The sequence below is a fragment of the Diceros bicornis genome, chromosome 13, assembly GCF_020826845.1.
Source record: "Diceros bicornis minor isolate mBicDic1 chromosome 13, mDicBic1.mat.cur, whole genome shotgun sequence".
NCBI lineage: Eukaryota > Metazoa > Chordata > Mammalia > Perissodactyla > Rhinocerotidae > Diceros > Diceros bicornis.
In genome coordinates this window covers 29,998,983-30,025,559 of record NC_080752.1, presented here as the reverse complement: position 1 = coordinate 30,025,559, position 26,577 = coordinate 29,998,983, and the positions used below count along the sequence as shown (strand labels likewise).

Sequence of the window (26,577 nt, the reverse complement as noted above, 5' to 3'; positions counted from 1 at the left end):
GGAAAGATGGGCTTCCCTGAGGACCATTCCACTGGCAGTGGTGAGTGGAGGACACTTTCACTCCTGGATATTTACTGTGCTGCCTGGCCCACATCCCCAACATCTCTGGACCCCACATATACCCCACCTGTAACATGTGGACCTATCCCTGGGCCTTCCTTGCAAAATAAAATGCAATTGTTGATGCAATACGTTATCTCCTGAGGAAGGGGCCCTCTCATCGGTTTGCAGGGAAGGGCTGAAGGGGAGATGGAAAACATTCTGACTTTTTTCTCTGGTGAAATGGAAATGAACGGACTGGACACAGGGCTTTTCAGGAAGAAAGTCTAAATGAACAGGCACTCTCCTAGGAGACAGGTTCGCAGATGCATTTGTCAGATATATTTCTGTGTAAGTACAGACTTTGCTGAAAGGGAAGATCGGGACATCGCCCTTGGTTCACTGGGAGACCCTTGCACCTTGGATCACCACTGGCCGTCATTGCTCCTAGAAGTAACGAGGCTGCCTTGGGAACTGTACAGGATAAGCTTGCCGCCTTGCAGACGGTGTCCCTGCATGGAGCTTGAGCCTGCGGCTGTATTGAGTTTGCGCAGGTGTAATCTGAGCGAGGACGCAGCTCCTTTCCCAGTGTTGACCACACCATGCTTTCAGAGGTGGAGAACAGCCAGGTGTTCTTGGGAAGACTTGTGCTGCTGGAGTGGCCTGTTTCACTCTCCCACTCCACACCTTCCCCCAACCCAGAGGAAAGAATTATGGGGCAGTAGGACTGAGAATTCCTAGTCTAAACAACCTAGCAAAGCATGCTTAGAGAGAAAGCCAAGCCAGAACCACAGATGGTGTGATCTGGGATTGTAACTGGAAGGACGGTGGCTTTGAATGTTAGATGTTATGTGGCAGTTGCTATTTAAGCAGACAGATTGGTGAATTCCATGCTATGGGGATCTGAGCGGGCCCTCCTTTATTTATCTTCTCTTACCCCCAGGGTGGGGGACCAGGACTAGATTAGACAGAATGAACAGACAGCCCTGGAAAGGCAGGCAGAAGGAGCAAGGGAAAGGCAGTCAGCCCGGGAGCACCCTGGCCCCGGCCACTCCAAGCACACCATCCCAGCCGGAGGTCACAGCCCCTTGCTAAGACTACATGGGTCCCTTCCCGTGGCCTGCCTGATAGGAAGGTCACTTTAGGGCTCCTGGGAAGCCTTCAGATAGATGGCGAATGGAGCTCCTCCCTCAAGACCCTGAGGCAGGGCAAGAGCCCAGAGAAGGAGATGGGGATGTTTTCTGTTTCCGGGTCCCTTGGGGGCCCAGGGGCAGATTGAGACAGCCTCCTTGCAGGGAAGGTGTTAACAAACAGCAGGTGATTAAACATGACAAGCTTTGACATTTCTGTGCAGGGTTCTCAGTCCCGGCAGTGCCAAGAATGAAGCTATAAACCCTGACATTTTGTGTTATGCACTGAGAGGTTTTTAATAGACCTCTCTCCCTCTTCCCCAGTCAACTTCTCTTTCCCTCCTTCACCTCCCCCACATTGTATCTACTGCCCCCACGCAAACCTGCCTCCCCATTCAGCCCGGCCTCCGTCTCGGGAGCCTTGCTGAGTCCTCCGATTCCCCATGTCTCTGCTGGTCTCTGGCCTCTCCCTCCTCTCATCCTCAGAACCTCTTTCCTGCACCTGCAGTGCCGGTGTTGCACTGCCCTCCCAAGTCTCTCCCTTGTCTTCGATCTTTCCTGCTGCCCCTTCTCCCCTGTCCCAACATTCCCACCCTCCCCCCAGCCTTCACTCCTTCACCTCCTTTTTTTGGGTCCTGATCTCACAGCCTCACCCTTTGCTGTGGCTGTCCCAGTTGTCTGCAATGGCAGGTGGCTGTCCCTGTGCCCTCTTTGTGTTAATAACATTTTCAGACAGACTTGATAGTGGGTGTAGGGAGACTGTGGGGCTTGGGATGGGATTTTCCCCATCCTTTTTTCAATTTCCTTTTCTCCTTTTTGGGACGAGACAGGAGGTGGAGGGAGAGAATTGCACTGCACTGCAAACAGTTGCTGGATTTATTCAGAAAGGGCCTGGCTGGCAACAGTTGTTCCTCTCCCAGAGAATGTTGGAACAACTGGGGCCTCTTTTGTTCTCCAAGAAGAGCCCTGTGAAGGGCGTTTGGAGGTGAGTCTGAGGCTCAAGAAGGTCAGAGACCCAAGAGAAGGGGCTACAGCCTCAGTCTCACCCAGGGAGTCCCCACCCTTGCAGACAGGAAAGGTTCCTAGAGCTCCACAGGGCTTGATACAGAAGTCAGACCACACCCCGTATCCCAGCTCTTCCCCTAATGAACTTGAGAAGCACTTAGTTTTCTGTATTCATTCAGTAAATATTTATTGGCTCAGGCGCTATGCTAAAGCCATGGTGCCGTCTCACAGATCTTGCAGTCTAACAAGATAAAGGGGTAATTAAACAAGTTATTACAAAAGTGCTACCACACAGAGCAGGGTGTCATGAGAGTACGGAGGAAGGGGCCCAGCAGAGTGTGGTGATCTGGAAGGGCTTCCTGGAAGAAGTGAAATTTCAGTGGGGACTCCTGAAGGACACATTGAAGGAGGATTGTTTCCCCCTGGAAGGAGTGGGGGTGAGAGACGAGTGTTCTCTGCTCCCTAGGTGCTGGCTGGCAGGCTGGAGATGGATGGGGAGCTGCTCCACCCCCCTGCAGCTGTGCCCCTTCAAGCTCTGGGTAACTGGCCCAGGACTTGCCCTTCCAGCCGCCCTTCTACCAACTCGACCCATCTGTGCCATGCATGGTGGGTCAGGGGCAGAGCGGGAATGTGGCTAAGCTCTGCCCCAGGGGGAGGGAGAGCCACCAGGAAGTCAGTAAGTGGCACGGAGGGCTGGGGCTGCTCCTGCCTTTCACAGCCTCCTAGTCCCCTCTGCTGATGACTCATTGAAGAGGGGGCAGGAGAAAGGATGCAGACTTGCGTGGGGGCAGAGCTGCAGCCCAGGGGAGCCTGGCTGGGAGCAGCAGTGTGTCTGGGTGTCTGCTCACTACCCCTCCTTACCTTCTGCACCTGCTGGCCATCTCGGCTCAGCCCAGGCCTGGACTCCAGGAAGCCTTCCTAGAACTCACAGCTGGCCTCCTCTCTGTGCTCTCAGTGGTGTGTGGAATGCTCTGGTGCTACTGTGTCTTCCCCATTAGACTCTGAGCTCCCAGACACCTGAAACCATTCTCCCTGGGTCCTTAGGGTCAGCGGGGTCTGTGTCCATAGGTGCCTGGGATGTATTTGAGCAACTCAACCGGCCCAGGAAGAGGACTTGAGTTTTTACCCTTAGAGCAAGACCAGTGAGGAGCCTGTAGACTGACCTGTGGGTCCCTGGTGTCCAGGAAGACAGGCTCCCGAGGTCCAGGTTCAGCTTCCTCGCCCAACCGCAGAGCTGGCCTCACACCCCAGAGTCATTCAGCCATAGCGATGGGGCAGTCAGAAGGCCTGCTGCCTGAAGGAGCTTTACCAAGCCTTTCGAGAGCTGTCTTCCCCAGCTTGCTCAGGCTTTGCCCAGAAGTCAGACTCAGGACACTCTACTTCTATACGGGTTCCCTGAGAAGGAGGACCAGGTTGGCTTCCTTTTCCTATATGGGGTCTAGGGCAGATTTCAGCCATAACTCCCCGTCCCCACCCCATCTCTGTCCTGCCTTTCTGCCAGACTTGGCCTGGATCTCATAATGCTCCCCCTTGTCATCCACTTCCCAGAGTCCAGCCAAGACCCCATGAAGGGCCCAGAGGTTCAGCCTTCCTCAGCATTTGGCAGCTGGGAGGGAGGGGGCATGCCAAAAGGGGAGAGGAGTGGAGTCCCAGAGTCAGGACTTGGCCCTCTGCCCCTGTAGGTCCGGAGCCAGGTTTTACTCTAATCCCTACATCCTGTTGCAGATCCTTAATCAGCTGGAGCTCAGGTTGGGCTGGACCCTGTGGTGACACTAGGGGCTGTAACGTGGAAAACCTGAAGTGGAGCTTCTGGAGTTGGGGTTGGGGGCTGTGAAGAGGCAGGTGGAGGGGAGAAGGGAGCCACTGAAGGCACAGGATGTGGACAGAGCCCAGACCCACCACCCACCCGACCCAGGCCGGGGGTGGGGGAGCAGCTGTTGCAGGCTGGGAACCAGGGATATGGGAGAGTGAGAAGGGCCCATGTGGGGCCCCCGGGAGAACACAACGTAGAGAGCCTGCTACGTTGCCTGTTAGCACCATCGAGACAGCTGGCCTGGGAGTTGCTCTCATAGTGAGTAAGGACTCCAGCCAGGAAATAGCAGAGAGGGGACCCCGGGTGACATTGGTTCCAGGAGTCTGTACTGACTGAGGTCTAAGTCCAAGGCTGGGACTGTTCCTGCCCTGCTGGGAGCTCTGCTTCCTCAGGAGGGATGAGGCAGAGCATCCAGAACTGTCTGTCCAGGGTTTGGGTAGCCAGGGGGCTAGGCTCTGTCAGGGGAACAGCAGGGGCTCCTTAGCAGGAAGCAGGATCGCAGGATGGGCCGTTCCTTTCGCCAGGAGTAGTCGGCCCTGGTGGTCCAGCCCAGCTCTGTAGTCCCTGCATGAATCAGGGGAAGAGTTGGGGGCAGGGGCGAGTGTACCCCTCCTGGACCTCAACTCCTTTCAGCCCAAGGAGGAGAATGAGGGGAAACGCACAGGCCAGAGATAGCCATGGAGCGGAAGCCAGGAGTGGGCTGGCTGGCAGCGGGCGGGCAGACGGGCGTCTGTCCTGCCAGGGGCCCAGGCTGCCTATGCAGACAGCCTCTTTTCTATATGGAAATGAAGAATTTAGGCTAATGGAGCTCAACCATCTCTAATTTTGCGATGGCAGGAGGATTTTGATTGAAAGTAATTAAGCAAGCTAGCTGTAAAATTAATTAAAGCAAAAGGGGGGATTTTTTATTGGATTGGATAGCGATATAGCGTCTGTCAGGCGGGGGACGGATGGGGGTGACCTGAATCCTCTGCCCTCCCCCCTCCCACTCGGGACGTTTATGTCACTTTAATCTCCTTACAGCGGCTGCTGTGCATTTGTTTGAAATAATCAAGGAAATATGGTCAGAAATTGTCAGCTTTCAGATCTAATTTACCTGACGGCCCCTGCGCGAGCCGGCGCGGCCCAGGGAGTGAGCGTGCTTGTGCAGGTGGGGGAGCCTGAGTGGCCACAGAGGACACCGGGCTCTCCAGCCCCCCGCCCCTGGCCCCAGGCCCTCTCTGAGGGTGAGGAAAGGTACTTCCCCTTCCTATGGGCACCTCCCAGGAACAGGCCCTCTCCCCACCCACCTGCTGCCTCCTCTCTAGGCTGTAACTAGCTTTGGGTTTAGGGACTATAGGATCAGGGAGGTGACGGTAATTCCTTACTCCAGATGGCTGACAACTGCTAAACCCTCCACCAGGGCCACAGTTTTAAAAATACTCCTAAATTAGTCCCCTCATGCCGTGGTTGGCCTCAGCAAGGGGATTGTGGAGATAGGCTGTAGGGAGGGTGAGGTGGCAGCATCATCCATAGCACCCCTCTGCCACCTGCTGCCATCCCCGCCTTCTCTCCTGGGGCTGCCTTGGGGCTGTGCTTATCCACCGCAGGCCTCTCGGTCCCAGGCCCTTCCTCTAATCCCAGGATGGTGCTTTCCCTGTTTCTCCTCCATAGCACAACTCACAAGTTCTGGGGGTCTCAGTCCTTGCAAGAGGAAGACCCCTCTTTCCATGTGCCCAGGCACTGTGTCTGTCACATAGCCACCCACCCACATATCCTACCCATTTCCAGGGAATGGAAGCCAGGCTGCAGAGAGCCAGACTCCACTTGTGCTTCCCTTGGAGAGTTGAGGAGCCTGAATTCCAGGCCCTGCACCATAGAGGTGCTGGTTCAGAGCTGTCTGGGGTCCTTTCCCATGTGGGCCAGTGTGGGGCTTGAAGCCTTTCCAACAGGGAACTCTTGTGGTGTTTGGGGCTGATGGGCCCTGAAGCAATGTCAAAGGGCTGCGGAAAGTTCCCCTTTAAAATACAACTGTGTAGCAGTTTGATCTGATGGTCATGAGAAGGCCTGGATTGGGAATTGTGTCTCTGGATTTGTCTGGTCCTGGCAAGTGAGTGACCTGGGCTTTCAGCAAGTCTCTTAACCTCTCAGGCCTCAGACCCCTTCCAGTTCTAAAGTTCTGTGCAAATCTCAGACAGCCTCCACGCTGAAAGCTGCCACCCTTGAGAGCTCCTTGTCCAACCAGAGCTCCTTGTCATGCCCCTGGGACGGGGGAGAAGGTTGGGGATTCTAGAAACAGCAAGTTAAGATGAGCATTCTGCGCCCAGTTTGCCCACCTGAGTGTACTCTCTGAAGGCCTCTGTCCCCACCTGCCCTGCTTGGTGTCTTGCCTTCTGCCAGTCCTTCTCCTAACCCTGAGTGTGCCTTCCCTGCCCCCCAGCCCCACCCCTACCCCACCTTTGGCGCTGGGTGACTCATTCGGCCTCCTCCAGCAGCGAGGGGGTTTGAGCTCCTGTCCTTCCTTCCAGCCTTGCTGCTGAGCAGAACATTTGGGGGCTTGGGAAGCATCACCTTCATGAGCTCTCTCGGCTTCAGCCCTCCACTCTCCCCTCACCATGAGTCACTCGTCTTGGGGCAGGCGGTGGAGCCCCAAAGTGCTCTGCCCAGGAAAGAGGGGAAGAGAGCTGCTGGCTCTTCTCCATGTCTTCAGGGCGAAGTTCCCTGTGCCCAGAGCCCCGGCAGCACTGAGGTGCTTGGGGCCCTGCACTCCCCTGGCTGGCTGTGCCTGTAGGGGCCTTGGTGAGAGGCGGTGGCATGGCCAGGCACCATGGGGGCCCAGCCAGAGCCAGAGTCCCTGCCCTATGTGCCCACCAGCTGCCCAGGAACCAGTTCCCAGGAGACACGGGGTTAGAGAGAATCTCTGGCCCCAGCCCGGTGTCTCACCTTCACGTGTGGCTCGCAGCTGCTCATGTCAGCCCCTGTAGCTGTGATGTGGAGGAACCAACCCAGAGCCTGTGCCAGGGACCCAGCAAGGCTGCTTGCCCTGGGCCAGGGGCTGGTTTCTGGTTGATGCTGGTCCAGGCTGCCAATCGCAGGTGCCAAGGTAGAGAGAGGCTACAGCAGAACTAGGATCTTCAGGCAGACCTGGGCAGGTTGGGGTACTGAGGCACAGAGGGAGATGGAGAAGACCAAGCAGAGGGTGAAGGTGCTCTCCTGGTCCTCGTGGTATCTCTGAATCGACCCTTTGCTTTGCCCTTGTGGGAAGAACCTGAGTTGGGGATGCTATACTGAAAAACCACTTTTAGGAACTCCTCCTATGTGGTGAGGAGAGAACTTGGATTCTACAGTGGCTCTCCTTGGAGAGGAAGGACAGGCATGGGCAGTGGGCAGGCAAGGGCCGCAAGACTGGCCCCGGGCTCTGAGATTGTAAGGTCAGAGGACAGCCCTGGGAGAGCATCCTCCCCAACATAGCCTATGACAGCCAGGGAGTCTGGGAGAGGGAAGAAGTGAGAGGGCAGCTTGGGGGGCTGGTAAGTCCAGGGCCAGCCCAGTAGTACCTTGGTGCCCATCACCTGGCTGGCATGAGATAACACATATGCATTCTGGCCACCAAGGGTTCCTGCTGTCCCTTCTTTCCTGGCCCCTAAGGCTTTGAGGAAAAAGCACTAAGTGTGCTGGCCTCGTCCAGGTGGAGCCCTGCTCTCTTCAAGGCTCCTCCCTGGCTCTCTGCTGTCCCCCGCAGCCAGGTGTCTGAGCTTCTAGGTGGAACCTGTGCAGTGAGAGCAGGAGAGGCTGAAGGATGACTGGCCTGGCCCTGCCTGCCCCGTGGTGCCCTGGCCTTAGACCAGCCCCGAGGCCCAGCTCCCTGTGAACCTTTGAGAATGAGGACCCCACCAGTGGGGGCCCACCCTGGCCTAGCTTGCGTCATGCTTTCTCCTTTTAGGTGGGGCCCACCATGAGTTGGGCTGGCTGTTCTCCCCCTCCCAGAGGGCAGAGAGGAAAGCTTTTCCCCTGAGTCCTTACTCATGCTTAGTAGGGGCCAGTGGCTTCAGGAGAGTTCTCAGGGGTGTGCACTGCACTGTCCTGGCCACGGGAGCGGGGGAGAGGTACCTGCCCGACTAGGAGAAAAGCCCAGAGTGGCTGGGGTCCAGCCCCAGGAATCATTACCTGCAGGGTCTGGTGATGCCCACGGTGCCGGGGTACCCGACGCCTCCCCCAGCTGGGTCCATGCCGGAGTTGGCTGGATATGACCAAGGCACTGGGCTCCCGGAAGTGCCTGGGGCCAAGCTGGGCTCTGGCATCGCAAAGCCTCTGCAACCCGGCTCGGCGGATTTCCTGCCGGCATCAGACCTTCTCTCCTGCTGGCACCAAGCACACCCTGCTACCCCAGATCCCCGTGGGGCTAGTGGCCCCACACAGACCCGGAATGAGCCTCCTGGACCCCTCATCCCCTCCCTCCAGTCTGGCCTCGGTTTCTCGCTCTTTAGGCCTGAAGTCTCCCTGGCCCAACCCTGGCCCCGTCCTCCGTCCCCCCTGGCTTCACACTCGCATTTTGCTGCCAGCGCAGGGCACTGAAAATCTGCTGGCACTGCCAAAAACCCTGTGTGCGCTATGACTCCCCAAACATCCCTTTATTTTTATTGTTCTGTTAATTACTGTTTAAACTTTAATAAGTCACTTCGGCAGGAGGGGGGACCTGCCGTGAGCTTTTCTGTGCAAACACGGGCCCGGGAGTGACTCGGGTGTAACATAACCCTTTATGTGATGTGGGAATGTTTGGATTGTAACAGAAACTTGTTATTTTAATGACGGTTGTGGGGGGGGTCTGAGCACAGGAGAGGAGGAGGGTGGGCACAGCCCTGCTCCCCTTGCATCCCCACTGAGGGCTGGGGCTGTCCTGGCCTTACCAGGGGTGCTCCCTTGCTGCTGCCGCCAAGGGTGCAGCACGCCATGGGGCCCTTCCTGGGATGTCCATGGTCAGGAGGCTCAGGGGCTTCAGGCTGGGAGAGCCCTCAGGCCTGGGTGGCCTAGGCAGGTGAGGGCCCAAGGACAAAGTTGGGCTTTGGAGGTTGGGAGAAGCAGTGAGTTCCCAGATCCCTGGGCAAAGGCAGGCAGGGCCAGGCGAGGCTGGACTCTCTGCCCTAGCTGCGCCAGCCCCCGTGTTGGGGAGGAAGCAGCCCTTCCCGCTCCCGAGGCGGGGACCCTGCCCACAGTCACCATCCAGTACAGGGGCAGGCACCATGTGCTATGCAGCTCTGTGCCAGACATGTCACCCCAGGTCATCCCTTTAACAACACCATGTTTCAGGTGAGGACACTGACGTCTAGGGCAGAGATGTAACTTGCTTAAAGTGGCAAGATTTTAAGAGAGAGGCTGGGTTTCTAATATCAGTTTGTCTTATTTGGAAGCTGCCAAAGTCCAGGTGCCCGAATGTGGTCTCAAGAGTGCCAGACATTGTCCCACAGTGGCAGGGCGGGGAAGGGCTCCAGGCCTCATGCTGGGAACCAGGATCATCCCCCTCAGCCCTTGGGCAGGGCTCACTCCAAGGTCCCTCCTCCCACTCCCCATCAGGAGGAGGAGCTGCAAGGTGAAGGGGAGGCGGAAGTAAGGGTTGTCCCCAAGTCTGAGCATAGACCACTTGCCCTCTTCTTCACAAGGCCTGGCTCCATCTCAGGGAGTTAGGGGCTCGGGTCCAGGGTACAGGTGATGGTGGCCGGGCCGCCCCCTCTCATTCATATCCTCTTCACTCAGAGGCACTCCTGTCCCAGACCTGCTTCCAGAGCGGGTGACATCTGGAGAGGAAGACGTGCCTCAGCGTCTGTAGGTCTCCCGCAGGAACCCCAGGACTTCTGGGCTGGGTTTCCTACTTTGTCTTCATTCGGTCCCTCTGTCTGTTCATCCATCCACAGAGGCAAGCTGCTGCTCCGTGCCAGCATTGCGTGTCAGAGATGAAGATCCCTGTGCTTGCCCTCAAGGGCCCATGCCTGGTGGGGTTAGTGAAGGGGTGTGTGAGAGACATGACCAAGGGGGCCGGGCCCCTGCCCAAGACCAAAGTGCTCCCGTCCAGCCAAGGTAGAGACCCTTGTACTCTGTCTGGTCTTTCCTCTCCCTCTGCGGGCTGCCTCCCACGAGAGCCCCTCCTCCTGCCAGGCAGGGCCAGAGGTTCAGGGCCCCGGCTCCCTCTCGCTGGAGGCGAGAGCCCCCCAGATGGCGGCGGCGTGGGCCACGAATCGCTGAGGTTTTCCTTTTCCGAGCAGCGCGTTTCCCTAAATTGTCTTTGACTGCGTGCATGGGTAATGAAAGTTTATGCCCTTGTTAGAAGGACAGGCGGCCAGTTCCAGTTAGAACTGGGGCTGTCTCCCTGCCAGCCCCCCACAGCCCCCCTCCCCAGCAGGGGAGAGAGCCTGAGCACAAGTGTATGTGTGTGTGCACACACCCCCCTCCCTGGTGGATAAGAAGGCTGTTAGGGGAAGGGAGAGGGGACGGGGAAAAAGAAAAAAAAATTTCCATATTTGTGTAAGTTGCTTTAAAAGCATTTTATCATGTCATAAAAAAGGGAAAGTACTCTCAGAAATTGATCCTCTCCGCCAGCCCATTGGACAGAAGGACGTTGGGATGTTAATGGCCATCCTGCTCCAGGGTGGCTTATTAAAAAATTTATACATAAATGCTTAAAATTGCATAAATTATTTAAAAAAAACCAACAAAGTAAGCAATTTGAATTCCCTCTTTTCCTCCCCTTCATTCGGTCCCCCTTCTGCGTCACCCCTTCTCCAGCCCCCATCGTGGTCCTCCCGTTCCTGGCCATCCCCTCCTCGGGGCTCCCCCCTTTTCTTCACTTCCCACCGCACCCCCAGCACCGTCCGCCCTGCCCTCCTCTGGGGTTTCCCTGCCTCACCCACAAATTAACAAAACAGCCAGCCCACCACCAAACACTCACATGCACACGACTAATAAAAACACCACTAATAATGCCCCAAATCGCGAAATTAAATATTAAGGCCAGAGGAGGCGGACGTGGAGCGGAGCTGCCGCCACCGTAGCCGAACTTGGAGCTGATGAGTGTGTCTCTCGCAGGCGTGGAATGTCACCCACACATCCTGGAGACTGGAGTGGGGAGTTTTATGATGGTTTTTCATTGATTTGTTTCCCCAGCGCAGCTGCCGACCTCTATTGAGGGACAAACATAATCAGCACTGACGCAAATTAGATGGTTATTCGTTTTGAAAATTGACAGAAAAACAATAAAAAAGATGAAATGCTCCCAAATCAATAGATATAATGAAATTCAAATAATCCGAGAGATGAGGTCTCCATGGCAACTGATAATGTGGAAAAGAAAACAATTTAATAAAGGACAGACACACTTTGAAAACAGATTGGGCCCAGGGAGGGGGCGGGCTGGCGGGCGGAGGGCTGGAGCGCGGGCTGGCGAGTGAAGGATCACTGTCCGTCCCAAGGACACCCGCCATAATTAAGCCAGGCTTTCGGCCCCAGAAAGTGCAGATTCAGGTTTTAATACACAAAATTATTTCAGGAGCAGTGAATCGGAAAGTCGTTTGTAATGACCTTCCTGAGAGGCCCGGGCGCGGGGCATGTTGGAGGCTGGGCGGCCAGGCCGGCTGAGTTATGGCATATTTGTGTTTTTATAGTGCGGAGGGGAGGGGGTGGGGGGAGGGGGGAGAAGGTTAAACAGTATTTACAGCTCAGTTGTTTTCAGAGAGGAAAGAGAAATAGAGTTCATGGGGAGATGCAGCAGGCAGGCGGGCGGGTGAGCCAGGGAGGCCTCTGGGGTGAGGTGGGAGAGAAGGTGGGCCCGGGCGGGTCTTCCACCCTCAGGTTGCCTTGCCTTGGGGACCCACAAAGGATGCCAGGAGAGGCCAAAGGGTGCCCAGGAGTGGCCTCCCCCACTCCAGTTCCTAGGGGGGGCCTTCTAGATCTGGGGCCTCTCTGGGGATGGGATGGGAGCCTAAGTCCAAGATCGGTGCACATCAAGCCACACCTACTCAAGTGAAAAAGGAAGGACATTCCCGAGGCCGCTGCAGAAAGCCACCCTCCAGGTGTTTGCATGGCAGCTGGTCACTCCTTTGGACGGTGTTGCCCTTCTTGAGTCCTATGCTGTGTCTGGGGTATGCCCAGCCTTGGGTACAGTGGACGAGGACCTGGGACAACAGCACGCCCCGTTGCAGTGGCCTGCAGCTGACAGCCTCCCTGCCCCTCTCCTTGGGCTCCATCTCCCTGCCGAGTGCTTACCTTGGGCACATGAAAGGGGAAGCTTGGTCCCTTTGCGTTTGGCAGCGGGGGGTGGCCACAGAGAGGGGAGAGGACCAAGCAGAACCCCTCCGCAGCCTTCCACTTGCCTGACAAGGCAGCTCGGCGCTGAGAGCCAACCCTGGGGGGCCCTCCGGAGGCTCCCCTCCTGCAGGCTCTGTCTCCCCATTGGGCAGCGGGAGTTGTGTTCGTGCTATGTTATCGTGACCACACGCAGCTGTGCCAGTTTCCGGGCCGCTCTGCGTGTGCACGTGTGAATGTAATATGATTGTACAAATACAGAGACGCCCGAGTGTGCGCGCGCACACGGTCTGTGTGTGTGCCGTGTGTGTTTTAAATCTCCCCTGGGTGGTAACTCTTTTTTTCTCCCCTTCCTGTTTGGCTGTGACCTGGGGGAGATTGATAGCCAGCCTGTGCGGTGGATGCTAACAGTTCCCCTGATTTATAGAGTTACTTACGCTAAGTGAGGCCACTTAGACGCGTCTGGATAGTAAACCTTTTAACTGGACTAAAAAATCAAAATAAATAAATAAACAAAGGGGGGCAAGTAGGGCCTAGCGGCCAGGCCCCGCCCCCACCAGCTTGGCGCTGTTGGGGACCAGGGGACCTGGCTGAGAGCCCTGGGGGAGCAGTGGCCGTTCCTCCCACCTGCAAAAGCCCAGCAGCCCTTCTATTCCCAGCTGGGGGTGGGACTGGGGCCAAGAGGGAAGGACACCCCTCTCCTAGGGGACTGGTCTTGGCTGGAGTAGGGGTCACAGCTGGAGGAGAGCGGGGAGGGAACTGTTAAGATGGAGGTGGGCTGTGTGGTGGTGGGAGGAGGGGGTGGGAGGGATGGGGGAGCTGCAGGGAGCTTGTGGGAAGCAGGGACAGGAGCAGGTGTCTCTGGGAACCCTTGCTTGGGTCCCAGACTCACTGCTCCTGTGGCACCTAGACTTCACCACGGTGAACGCACTTGTCATGACGTGAGTGTCTGCTCCCTCGTCTCAGTCGAACAGTCCCTGATGGCAGGAACCAGGACTGTCTGTCTTGCTCACGTCGTATCCTCAGATTTAGCCCAGGGCCTAGCCTGTAGAAGGTGCTCAGGGAGTGTTTGTTGAATGAACACAGGCACAGCACCCCAACACTGGGGCTCATGGCCTGTCAAGTTCTTAGGAGTAGCAGGGTGGAGGGTCTGACACTGCTGCCACCCTGGTTAGGAGGCTGTGCGAGGTGTGTGGGACTTGGGCGTCTGAGCACAGGGGTAGTCTGACTGCGGCACTGACACTGGGTGACTGTGGGCAGTTACCAACCTTGCCAGGCTCTGCTTCCTCATCTGGAAACAGGGACAGGACAGTGGCTGTATGGGGATGAGGGAGGATCATTGAGGTGACGCTGTGAAGTGTGCAGCACTGTCCCCGGCATGGGAGGTGCCCAGAGGGGGCCAGCCACCATATCGCTCTTGGTGCCATGGGTCAGGGCAGCCACCAGAGTGGCCTGGTGGTGCCCGTGGTCCCTGAGCTGCCTGGTGGCAGGCAGGCAGGCCCTGGACCACCCCCACCCCAGGGGATGGGTGCCTAGCCCCTTCCTCGCCACCTCCTGATATACAGCGGGCATTAGGCCGCCCAAAGGGGACACTGCATCCTTAGGAAGAAATATGTCCTCATTTTTCTTAAACACCGTTTCCACTGAGTGAAATGTTTAGAAGGGACGCGCAGGGAGAACTTTATTTCCTACCAGGGAGTTCAGAGCCACCAGGCAGAGCCCATAAAGCACCCGGAGCCTGGTAGCTGACAGGCCGCCCGGCCCGAAACACATTACTCACAGGTGGGGAGGGGCTGCCAGGCCTGCCCAGCCCCCGGGAACTGCCCCCACCCCCCCCAAGACAGGACTAGCAACTCTGAGACACTGGCAGTGTGCGATGGGCACTGGAGCCTCTGGTCCCTTTGAGCCCAGGCTGCCCAGGGCAAGGGAGGGCCTGGCCCTGATCAGGCCAAGAGGTGGAGCCATTCCAGCCACTCCCAAGCCCTTAGTCCTCAGAGATCAGGGGCGAGGGGCCCAGGTGCAGCTAGGAGCCCCCCTTTTTCCCCCAGAACTGGCAGGAGCCCTGGCCTTCCCCAGCCTTTGGAGGCAGTGATGAGATTCCTGCCATAGCGGGCCCCTTCTCCCGAGGCCTTCCCTTCATTCGATTTCTGAAGCTGGCTGATTTGAATATTTATAAATATCAGTAAATTATTTATTGTAGCAATCTGCTGCACCGTTTTACTCATCACAGTTAACACTTTAGGGGGCTCCGTGTTAGGGGAGCTGGGAGTAGGGGTGAGGAGGAGATGGGCAGGGATAGAAAGGAGCCCTCGCAGGGACTTGGGACTTCCTACAGCCCACCCAGGAGCCTTAATGAGGACGTCATGGTGGCGCTGGCCCCTTGCTGAGCCCCAGCCTTCATGAGGTCGGGCTCTAGAGTGTCTTCATGGCTCCAGGATCAGTTTCCTCCTCTATCAAATGGGACGGTGATAGTCCCTGCTTCACTGGGCCATTACGAGGCATCATAAGACAGTGCCTAAAAAGGTACCTGGACAGTCCAGTTCTTGCCCCTCCTTTTCTCCACCCTAAGTAGGATGCACTCAGCTCTGGGATGCGAGCTGCCTGCTACGGGGCTTGTTGAGTTTGGAGCCCTGGAATAGAAGGTTCAGACCCTGGGAGCCAGGGAGGGTCCATTTGTTGCTGAGCAGGCAGTCTGCCCCCAGCTCAGCCCTCCGGCCTCTCCTGTCCCCCCTACCTCTTCTGGGCCAGGTGAGGTTTCCTGGTCTTAGGATCTCATGCCCAGAGTGGCATGACACTTCCTGTTTGTCCCCTCCTAGGGCTCAGCTGCTGTTCCCAGGTCCCTGCTTGCCAGGCCCTGTGCTTGGCACAGACAGGTGCCCTCTCACCTTATAGTCCTGCAGCCCTTTCATAGGGAGAAAGCTGCCCAGGGCCTGGAGCTAGTGAGGGGCAGAGCCAGGCCATGAGCTGACAACTGTCTGACTCCAAAGGCCAGGCCACACCATGGTGCTGTGCCATCTCCCAGGGCTCGCCCCAGCCAGTCCAGAGCCACTGGGCCAGAGGCTGGAGGTTGGGAGAGGCCAGGTCGGGCTGCCTGACTCCTCGCCTCCTCTCTGGAGCCCATCCCTGGGTAAGCAGTACAGGACTCCCCTCGCCTTCCCAACCTCCAGCCCAAGCCTGCCTCCTGGGCAGTATTGTTCCCAGAGGAAGTGTCCAGTGTAAATAGAGCAGTGGGCAGGCTGGTGGCGGGAAGGAGATGAAAGGGGCAATGACAGGGCCGGGGACGGATGGCTTCCTCCCATTGAGGCCTGGCCACGGCGTTTATATTTTAGGGAAGAAAGTCAGGGGAATGTTTACATGGACAGGAGCCTGGGGTCAGACCATGAGGGGGCCAGTCTGCAGGTCCCAGGGCCCTGATGGAAGGTAAGGGGAGAAAGGCCCCATGGGGTGGGCCGGAAGGTGTGCGGATGGGCAACTCGGACCTCAGCTCCTACACACCCCCCTACCCATGGCCCCAGCTTCACACGCATTTGCACTTATGAGTAAGGCCTGCCTCTGTCTCATGCCCTGCACCACAGGCCACACGCCTTCTCCGTCTCTACCCCTGGGACCAGCAGTAGAGTCAGAGGGAGGACAACATCTGGAAGGCAGGTGGGCTGGGGCAGAGCAGCAGCTGGAGGGCAGGTGTAGGGGATGTAGGCGGAGCAAAGGGGCTTGTGGGCTGGGGGTGGGCCCTGGGTACACAGCTGCATCACAGCTGCTGGGGGCCCAGGAGGGACCGAGCCAGGCACACAGCCGAGATTAGGAGAGGGTGGGCTGGGCTGGGTGAGCCCAAGTGCCAGGAGGCTCCAGGATGGGTGGGGCCCAGGGAGGGGGTGTCACCAGCAGCAAGTGCAGCCCTGGGAGCTTCTGCTTCCCTCTTCCTTGGGATAAATATTTATAGATTCATTTGCCGTCTGCCATACACACTTGGCTGCTTACCTCCTGGTAAAAATAGAGCAGGCTCCCCCATTCCCACCCTTCCCTTCCCCACCAGGGCATGGGACAAAGCGGGCCAGGTGAGACGTGCTCCCCATAGGCCTGCTGGAGGAAACTTGGTGTCACGGAGCCTGGCAGCTGGCCCAGAGGTTGGGTGGGATGGTATGATTAGGGCCCCATCGCTGAGCGTTGAGTAGGAACCCATGTCCGTGCTTGGAGACGTGAGTGTGGGCAGCACAGACTTGGAGACGTGGACAAACATGGGCAGGGTGGGCATCCGGCTTGGGCGCAGATGGGGCCCAGCAGAGCCAGGGCCACAGGACTGGGAGGACTGGAGTGAACCACTTCTCTGGCAGTGGGCTGGGCTTGGCTGGGATCACTGGGCCCCTCTGGGCCAAGTGAGGTTATACACACTGGCAGCTGGCTTCAAAGCAAGGATCTGGGGCCGCTGGGGCATTGTCTATGTCAGGGGACAACCATCCATGTGTATAAGTCAAGTCTACTTGTGGGATGAGGTCCCTGGGCAGGCACAGGTGTGGCCACCCCTGTCTGAGTGTGCCTCTCAGTGGGCTTCCAGGTGTGGGGCTTTTTAGGGTACCGATCCATTATAGTGAAGCCTCTTCTGACCATAGACGTGGGAGCAGAGCCGCTGCCTTCACTTAGCCTTTTAACCCATGTGGAGACTTAGACATGCCCACTCCACACGTGAGGGAGCCCTGCCATCGAGAAGCCTCAAAGGGGCTCTCTGTGCAGTGAGTGTGAGCCGAGACTGTGTCTGCCGTGGCACCACCCTGTCCCTGCCTCCACCACAGGGTCTGGCACACGGTAAGAAAATGGATGGGTGGATGGACAGATGGACAGACAGATATGCAAATAAGTATGTGTATGTGTGTCCACTCTTGTTGGTCTTTGTGGCAGGTCCGAGGCTGTATGGTGAGTGGGCTTGCCGTATGCCCCCAGGACCCTAGGCGCCTGCTCAGCAGCCCTGGGCGAGGTGGCTAGCACCCAGGCCGCCAAGTTAGAGTTTCTGGCTGTTTGTGTCGGGCTGTCGTGTTCAGGGATTAGGCACTGCAACTGCAGCTTCTGGCTTTCCCTCGGGGATCTGAGGAATCCTGACCTGTTCCAGCTGCGGCTTCTCAGGGCTGGAAAGTGGGCTTCCCAGGACCGGCCAGGCCTTTCAAGGCTGCAGGAGCTGGCCGAGGCAGAGTGAGGTCCTTGGACAGAGACAGGTGGCCCTCAGAGGGGCTGTGAGGAGCTCTGCCCTGGGACAGCCTGTTGGAGGCTTGGGCAAAGGGGGGAAGTGATAGGAAAATGGCCAGAGGAGCCAAGAAAGCGTCTGTGAAAGGGTTGGGGTGGACCCTGACAAGGGAAAATGGAGACCTTCAGGGGGCCCGAGTGACTGGAGAAAAGGAGGTGATCTCGGGGCTCTCCAGTGAGCAGAGGCTAGAGTCAGGTGGGGCCCTGGGACCAGGCCTCTGTGGGTGGGGGAGGAGCTGCCAGGGATGAGATGTCAGGTGGAGAAGGGTGCCAGCCAAGTGCTGCAGGACCGTAAGGGAAGAGGTTGGCACGGGCTGCTCTCTGGCTCTTGGCTGTCTCCTCCCCGGCAGGCGGTGTGTGGGGTGGATGCTTACAAGTGGAGTCAGGCCCCTGGCACTGGCCAGCTTTGGCCTACCACCAGCTCCTCAGCCTGCATGCCTCAGTGTCCTTGCGTGTCAAAGGGCACCCTGCCTCCTTTATACTAGGGCACGGCTGGCCTGCCTCTCAGAGGAGGTATCTAGAGACACACAAGTGTAGGAAATGCTTCCAGGAACCAGGTGCTGGGAAGAAGACTGCCCCTTGTGTTTGAAGTCATTCGTTCATTCATGTATTTGTTCATTTACAAAATATTTCTTGAACCACCTAGTATGTGCCCAGCTTGGTGCCAGGCTCTAAGGATAGAGCAATGGGTGAGCTCAGCCCGCTGGAGCTCACAGTCTAGTGAGGGGGACAAACGTGTGCCAGGCACTCTCAGGGCAGTGTGATGGAACCGTGATTGGGAAGACCTTTGGCTTGGGGGATGTGGGGGCAGAGCCTCCACCCTGGCCGTTGAGGCGGGTGGCCATGCCTGGCATGCACGCCTCTCACCTCTCTCTCCATCTCTGCAGCTGAAGGCTCCCGGTGCACCGACCCGCCCGCAGGCAAGCCCTCGATGGCAGCCAAGCGCAAAGGCGGCCTGAAGCTCAATGCCATCTGTGCCAAGCTGAGCCGCCAGGTGGTGGTGGAGAAGGGAGCGGAGACTGGCCCCCACACTGAGGGTGGCCTGCTTCGGCTCCGGGACAAAGAACGCAGTGACCCCGAGGTGGGGGGTGCCCGGGCCCCCCGAAGCGAGGAAGACAAGAGGCGGGCGGTGATCGAGAAGTGGGTCAACGGGGAGTACAGCGAGGAGCTGGCGCCCATGCCCGTGTGGGGGCGGATTGCCCGAGAGGGCCTGGAGCTGCCGCCCGAGGGCGTCTACATGGTGCAGCCCCAGGGCTGCAGTGATGAGGAAGACCCCGGCGAAGAGCCCTCCAAGGACAGCAGCGTCGTGGCGGAGAAGGACTCAGATGGGGCAGCCTCCAAGGATGACAGCGGCCCCAGCGCCAAGCAGGCTTCAGGTGGGTGACATAACCCCGTGGGGAGGCCCAGCAGGGAAGATGTGGCGTGTCCCCGAACACGCCAGCTTGCTTCCCTCCAACCTGCTCCAGATATTGGCACTTCATGCAGATCTTGTGAGGACCCCCAGAGGGGTAGGCTGGGGCCAAGGTAGTGACTAGAATGGAGGAGACTGGTTGGGCAGGAGTGAGAAGGGAAGGGCCTGGGAAGGCAGCTGCCCGTGTTTGTGAGCAAGGCTACAGGGGCTGCTGAACACACAGCGAGTCTTCAGGCAGCGAGAGTCAGACAGAGTGGGTGGATGGATGACTGCACACACCTGCGTGGGGAGGAGCCTGTTGAGGGACGCGGTCCCTAGACGTGGGTGCGGGGAACAGCGGTCAGCGTCATGAACCACATGAGCTCGTTGTCTGTGAAGGCTGTTTCTCGAGGAGGTTCCTCCAAGAAGCTCTAAGACAGGCCTGTTCTCTACCCTCCGACGGTCTCACCGCCCCTGCCTTCTCCTTCCCAGGGATACTGGCGCTCCTAGGCAGGCTTGGGGGTGAGGCACAGGGCCACGAGGATGGCCCAGCGTGGCCTGCATATCCCATTACACACACCTGCCCCAGACGCTGTCCTCTGGCTGATCTCTTTCCCACGAGATGGCTAAGGCCTGGCTTTTCTGGTGTCTCCTTGTCCTTACGACTCAGAGCAGCCCCAAGCTCCTGCGGCTCCAGGGAAGGAGGGCCTGGAGTTTCAGGTGGGAGGGGGTCACCACCACTAGGACTGGCACCGTGGGTCTGGGGTCTTTTCTCCAGCTCCCCAGCCTCCTTCCCAAGCCTGTGCCTGGTGCCCTGAGCCTCCCCTGCCTGCTCCCCTATCCCCTTCCCCCTGCAGTGAGGGGCGCATCTCCTCCCTGCGCGGGGAGCCCTGCGCAGCCACATAATTATGCATATAAGATATAAACAGAGCTGTTTAATTATCCTTCGCCACATCAGTGACAGAGTAATTAACAAACATTGCAAGATCAATGAGGAAAAGCGTGACCTTCAGTTTCCTCTGATAGGAAAAGCCCTTGCCGTTCCCAGACACAAGGTGATTGTGCTGGGCCTGAGGAGAAGGAGGGACAGGGACAAGGGCCGCTTTCCCTTCAGCGCCCCAGCCCCTCCCATGCCCAACTCTGCCCACTGCTCCTGCTCCTCTTCCCGGGGGAGTGGAGAGCTGGGATGACAGGAGGCAGGGCTGCAGCTGCCAGTGGCCTTGTGGCCCCAGGCCTCGCCCCTCTGGTTTGAGGCCCAGTGGGACCGCAGTCTCACACCTGGGGCTGCCTGCTCAGCCCTGGGCGCTGGAGAGAGCCAGCTGAAGCCCTCGCTACCCACCCTGGGCTTAGCCCCCAGGCCACCTTCTCTGGTCCCTGGGGTTCGGAAAGGCAGGCCTGTGGGCTGCCCCCGGGACCCCTGCCTAGCCCCCTCCCTGCTCTTAGCCGCCTGCCCTTCAAAGCCTTCTGTTTCTCTGCCATATATAGTGAGGGCTCAGCTGCCTCCAGCTATTTTTAGCCCTTTTCCCTGGTCCCTGAGCAACTGAATCCCGCAGCCAGAGCCCACTCCTCCCAGACTGGGCCCCCAACTACTCATAGCTTGAGGTCAGGACAGTGGCCCACCGGCCACCCTGCCCCAGGGGAACAGCTGTCTGTGGGCTCCTGAAGTCACTCTGTCCACCTTGGGTGCCAGGTGCTTCCCGTGACTGTGACTGTCCTTTTCTCACCTAGTGGGGTCCTAGGCCCTCCAGGACTGCTCTTCTCCCTCTCTCCCCAGGAGCTCAGAGCCTCGCTTTCCATATCCTGCTGGGTTTTGTTTTGTGCACAAGCCCAGCCCTGCTCTATCAATCAGACTGCCTCCAGGTGTGGTCTGAGAATCCCAGACATGGCAGGTTGGGGTGGGGGTCGGGAGGAGACCCCCCATCTGCAGCCCTGATGGGATCCTAGGCCTCCACCCCTTCTTCGGCCATGCCTTCCTCTGGCTGTGCTGTCAGGACTCCCAGCCTGGGGTCCTGCCGCTCCAAGTGTGCCCAGGTGCACCGGCTCAGACACAAGTGGAGAGAACATGCGTGTCCGCTGGGGCCCATGTGGGTCTCCCTCCTGTGTGCACCCACCTCTGATTCAGGGTGTGGCACACAGCAGGTGTTCCTCGAGTGTTCTGCACAGGAATGAGTGTGCTCGTGTGCACTGGGGAGTCACACATCTGCTGTGGTGGGAGGTCGTGTGTGGAAGGAGATGTGTCTCCAGGGGAAAACCCCAGGCAGAATGGGATCACCTGCCTTCCACCATCCTGAGACTCATCTTGGGGAGCTGGGTGTGGGGTTTGGGGTGGTTTGTGTACATGTGTGTGTCTGTAGAGTTGGAAGGTAGCTAGGGATGTGAGTTTGAGTGTGAGTGTGCGTGTGCGCATGTCCCTGTGGGGAGGTTGCTCCAGGGTTCTCAGTGTGCCCACTCCTGGGCACAGACAGGCTCATAGATGGGCTGCTCTCAGCCCGCTGCCCTAGGCCTAGGTCAGCCAACCTCTCCGGCCATGGCTCTCCTCGGGGTGGTCCACCCTTGTGCATGAGCACTAGTGAGCGGAGGATGACAGGGGAGGTTTGAAGGACTCTCCACGATATAAATCTTGGCTGGGGTGGGGGTTCCTGAGTGAGTCTGAGCAAACACACTGGCAGGGTCTCTGCCCTCTCAGCCCTGTTGTTTGGGACCATTAGCCACCTGGGAGGCTGGCAGGAGGCTAGAAGGACAGGTCCTGGGGGGGCTTGGGGCAGTCTTGGGGGGCGTCCTGCAGGCAGGCTCAGCCAGTGACTCCCTCGGCCCCTGGGGTCCCTCCTGACTGCCCAGCCACTGGCCCACATCCCTACCTGTCCCCGAACCTCTTTTCTCACCCCGCCCCTGGGAGGCAGGTTGGGATCTGGCCTTACTTCCAGTAATATGACTTCTCTTTCATATTAGGCCAAGGCGAGAGAGTGGAGACATTTATGAAACTTTGTTTAATGTACTGAAAAGCCATCGGCCAGAACATTTAGGAAATTGATTTTCCTGGCATTGATGAACTCGTTTTATTTTACCCCAGTATTAATTACTTTTTTTTAAAACAAATTAATTTAAGAGTCATAAAACCTAACAAGTGAGCCAAATGTCCATAGATCATGTCCCGCTCCGCCCCCTCCCCCAACTAGCCCCCTTCTTGTATGAGCAGGGGCTCCTAGGGGGAGGGGGTGGCTCCTGTCCCTTGGCTACCCTGCTTCGTCCCAGGGCTGACTGCACCTCTCCTTCCTGCTGTAGGAGAGGCCTCCTCCCTGCGGGACTACGCGGCCTCCACCATGACGGAGTTCCTTGGCATGTTTGGCTACGACGACCAGAACACAAGGGACGAGCTGGCCAGGAAGATCAGCTTCGAGAAGCTGCATGCGGGCTCCACCCCCGAGGCAGCCACCTCCTCCGTGCTGCCCACCTCTGAGGACGCCCTCAGCAAGCGGGCACGTTTCTCCAAGTACGAGGAGTACATCCGCAAGCTCAAGGCCGGCGAACAGCTCTCCTGGCCGGCCCACGGCACCAAGGCCGAGGAGCGGGCAGGCAAGGAGGTGGTGGGCCCCTTGCCTGGCCTGCGGCTGCCCAGCAGCACAACACACCTAGAGACCAAGGCCACCATCCTGCCCCTGCCATCACACAGCAGTGTCCCCATGCAGGGCCTGGTGGCCCGTGCCTCCAAGTATGACTTCTTCATCCAGAAACTGAAGACGGGTGAGAACCTGCGGCCCCAGAACGGGAGCACCTACAAGAAGCCATCCAAGTATGACCTGGAGAATGTCAAGTACCTGCACCTCTTCAAACCTGGGGAGGGCAGCCCTGACATGGGTGGGGCCATTGCCTTCAAGACAGGCAAGGTGGGGCGCCCCTCCAAGTACGACGTCCGGGCCATCCAGAAGCCGGGCCCCACCAAGGTTCCGCCCACCCCCAGCCTGGCTCCTGCACCCCTCAGCAGTGTGCCCAGTGCTCCCAGCGCCCCCGGGCCAGGCCCCGAGCCAGCTGCCTCCCTGCCCTTCAACACGCCCGAGTACCTGAAGTCGACCTTCTCCAAAACAGACTCCATCACCACGGGGACCGTCTCCACTGTCAAGTAAGGTGCACCCCGCCCCCCTGCCAGCCCGGAGCCTGGGACTGGAGTAGCCACCAGGCCCACTTCCCTGTCTTTGAAGCTCATGCTTGTGGACTCATACTCACACCTCATGCACATCCACTGTGCACCACACGTGCACACACACACTTGCTTCTCTGTCTGCATAATCACTCATACACAATTCATGGACCCGTACACTGCACATCTTGCTGTGCACGCACATGCTCTCACACACATCTGTACTTCTGTGCATGTACTCATCTGCTAACATGCATACCACGGCACTACCGTAACCCCCATTTGCCTGTGACAGGCTTCCCCTGCTTGCTACCACGAGGGCCAAATGTAGGCTTATGGTTGGCTGGGAAGCCCTGCTCTGGGTTGGCGGTTCTGGGCTCCAAGCTGGTGGCCATGGCTCCCGGGTTCAGAGCCTAGGCCATGGGGAAGGCAGCAAGAGAAAGTAGGAGGCTGGGGTGAGGGTGGGCACACGCAGTGCTAACCCCCAGGCAATGGTGAAATGAGCTGTGGATGGGTCCCTTCCCCACAGCCCTTCCCCCTGGAGGTGGGGCCAGAAACCTGGCAGCAGATCCAGGGAGCCACCTTCTGGCATTGGGGGGAGCGTCTTCCCACCACCCAGCCACACTTGCTGGATGCTGCTCTTGCCCCTTCCCCCGGGGTCTGCCCCAGTGGTACCTGGTACCCCTCCTCAGCCAGCTGCCTCCTGATTCCCGGTGTGCGATGGGGGCCAGGCCCCAGCTTCCAGGACTTCCTACCCAGATGGACTCTAGGCCAACCCTGTGCCCGTGGTGGAGGCCTCCAACCCTGCCAGCTTGAGACAGCCCTGCCCTTGCTGGAGCTGGGCTAATTGCACCTGTGCCAGCCTTCTGCCAAAGGACTTTCTCAGTCCCCCCTAAGTGCCTCAGAGCACTACAGAGAAGGGAGGGCAGGGCCAGGGCCCCAGGGCAGGGAGCTGCCCCTAGACACTCCTGGGGCATGAGGCCACCCCCTGTCCACTAATCAGCTGTGCCCTGTGTGTCTCTCGCCAGGAATGGATTGCCCACAGATAAACCAGCTGTCACCGAAGACGTAAACATTTACCAGAAGTATATTGCCAGGTAGGCCCCTGGGGAGGAGACTGCCATGGAGAGAAGGGGGGTGGCGCCAGGAATGCCTAGGGACAGCGAGACACGTGTCCCTCTGACTGCTAATGCCAAAGTGCCTGCTGCCTCCCCACCCCCACACACTCATGCCCTCTGCCCTGTCTCTGCGCCCCGCCTTGATGTGGTCTGGGCCGCATACCGTCAAGCAGCTGTACCCTTGGCAGGGCCGGGGTACCCCAAGGGGCCTGATGGCAGAGCCCCCCTTCCCAGCTCACACAGAGCCCTGGGTGGGGTGTGGGCCACTGTGGAATGTTGGGCTGAAAAGAGTAGTTGTCCTCTCTGGTGTGGCCTCAGCCTGCCCCCTAGGCCGGGCCTAGACCCTCACCACCTGACTCCAGACCTGCCCCTTTACATCCTTGAGGCAGCGGGATTGGCAGGTAAAGAAGCTTCACCTCAACAGATTCCCCCAAATCAGGCCCCTGGCTGCCAGCGCCTGGGGGGGCAGTGCATGGCAGGGGCCGTGCCCCAGCATCTGTCTTTCTGCTGATCTTCCAGGTTCTTCCTGTCCCTCTCTGTCTCCACCTCCCTTGTCTCTCTCTGTCTTTTCAGCTTTGCTCTGCTCTCTTTATTATTATTATTATTATCATTATTATTAGTGCCTCAGCAGATGGCCCTTTTGGCAGTTTCAGCTTCAATATTTATTTGCAAGTGGCTCTTCTCCTTACAAGAGGGGTTTTCTCTCACGCCCTCCCGCAATCTCATGCCATCCTTGGCAGGGCAGGTGGGCTGAGCCCGCCACCTTCTTCTCCACAGTCGTCATAGCGTGCTCTCCACACAGTGGCCTCCCCAGGGTGGCCATCACCGAGGCTGGGAGAACCACATCCCAGCAGCCTCGGGGCCTGGAGAAGGCATGAGGTTTTCTGGGAGGGGGGCAGCAGCCAGGCAGCACGGGCTCCTGGCTGTGGAGTTGGCTGGAGAGTGCTCTCCCTGCCATGGGAAGCCAAACAGATGCTGTGCTTTAAAAATTCATAACTCTGGACTGTTTCAAGTGTCAGGAAAGCCCAGGACAGAGAGAGCCCTTTAACACCTCTCAGCAGCAGAGCCCTGGGCCGGCCCAGCCAGGGTCCCCAGCACCTGGCCCAGCACTGGGTCGGGGGCAGGCGAGCAGCACCTGCGGAAAAGGCAGTTGGGCTATCGTGGGGGCTCCTGCCTTCGCCGTCTCGTCCCCTCCCCTCCCATGTCTCTTCCCTGTCTCTGCTCTGCCTTTTGGCTTGCGCCAGCTTCTTCCTCCCCACGTTGCTGCCAGGTCGCCATGCCTCACCTGGCGCTCACTCCCTGGACGGATGGACTCCCAGGGCAGACGGAGTGGGTCTGCAGCTCAGCGTGTCTAGGGTTCTCGATGGGCCCAATCACTTGCCCTGGCCTTCTTAGACCTCTACTGCTTCACTCTCGCAGACCACCTCTGTGCCTCCACATCCCCACACAGGGCCCAGGGCCCCTAGGACTGCAGAAGCACTTTTCTGAGGCGTGGGCACAGACTCTTCTCGGCTGCTCAGGCTGAGGGCCCTTTAGGAGTCCTCCCTGGGACCGGCACCCAGAGAGGCCTGAGCCCACCCCTCCTCTCTGCAGGTTCTCGGGCAGTCAGCACTGTGGCCACATCCACTGCGCCTACCAGTACCGCGAGCACTACCACTGCCTCGACCCCGAGTGTAACTACCAGGTACGGCCGCACGGGCCACTGCTCTGCTCCTGGCTGCCAGCACAGTGGCGGAGGCGCCTCTCGGAGTGGGAGGGGGTGCTCAGTTCTCCTCGGTCCACCTGAATTTACCTCCAGCAGGCAGAGAGCCCAGAAAGACTGCCAGTCTGTCCATGCTCCCAGATTCCTGCCCACAAGGCATCTAATAGGATCTGGAGCCATCTGCATCCCAGGGATAATAATTCGAGCTCCCATTCATTGAGAGTCGACCATGCACCAGGGACTGTGCCAGACAGTCGAGGTGCGTTATCTAATTGACTCTTCCCGGTGGCCTGTGAGGTTGGTGTCACTGCCCCATTTTATAGATGATAATAACATCGAGGTCTGGACAGTTGTCACCTATGTTCAGAGCCACCCGCTGGTGAGAGCAGAGCTAGTGAATGAGGCGGGAGTGCGGGCAGTCTGCACAGGGGCTGCTCCCTCTGTCCCGCCAGGGAGCCCAGCCTAGCATAGCCCGAGGTGGCATTGGGCAAAATGAGTTGTCACCCGTCAGAGTCCCTACCTTAAAGGCCTGGCCTGATTCATCTTCTCTGCTCCTGGGCATGACTCTTAGGAGCCCAGGGGGGATGTCAGGGAAGGGCCTGTGGTTCTGGAACCTTTGGAATTGTTCCCTCCAGGTCCGGTGTACTGGTCTTGGGGCAGTCTGGGCTGCCTCGACCCCAAACAGGGTTATCTATAGGGAGACCTGAGGGCCCTGGGGCCAGTGCTCTTGTCATATGGGCAG

The 26,577-nt window shown here is 58.4% G+C and overlaps 1 protein-coding gene across 2 annotated transcripts in view; it reads left to right on the top strand.

The window, feature by feature from the left end:
• The window catches only part of CASZ1 (castor zinc finger 1), a 149,196-nt gene that overhangs the window by 103,678 nt on the left and 18,941 nt on the right, over positions 1-26,577 (top strand). For both annotated transcript variants that reach the window (XM_058552872.1, XM_058552870.1), the window contains 4 exons: positions 18,378-18,866; positions 22,163-22,997; positions 24,044-24,112; positions 25,727-25,817. In XM_058552872.1, the coding sequence (XP_058408855.1) occupies positions 18,378-18,866; positions 22,163-22,997; positions 24,044-24,112; positions 25,727-25,817 (1,484 nt within the window). The remainder of the gene's footprint in view (positions 1-18,377; positions 18,867-22,162; positions 22,998-24,043; positions 24,113-25,726; positions 25,818-26,577) is intronic.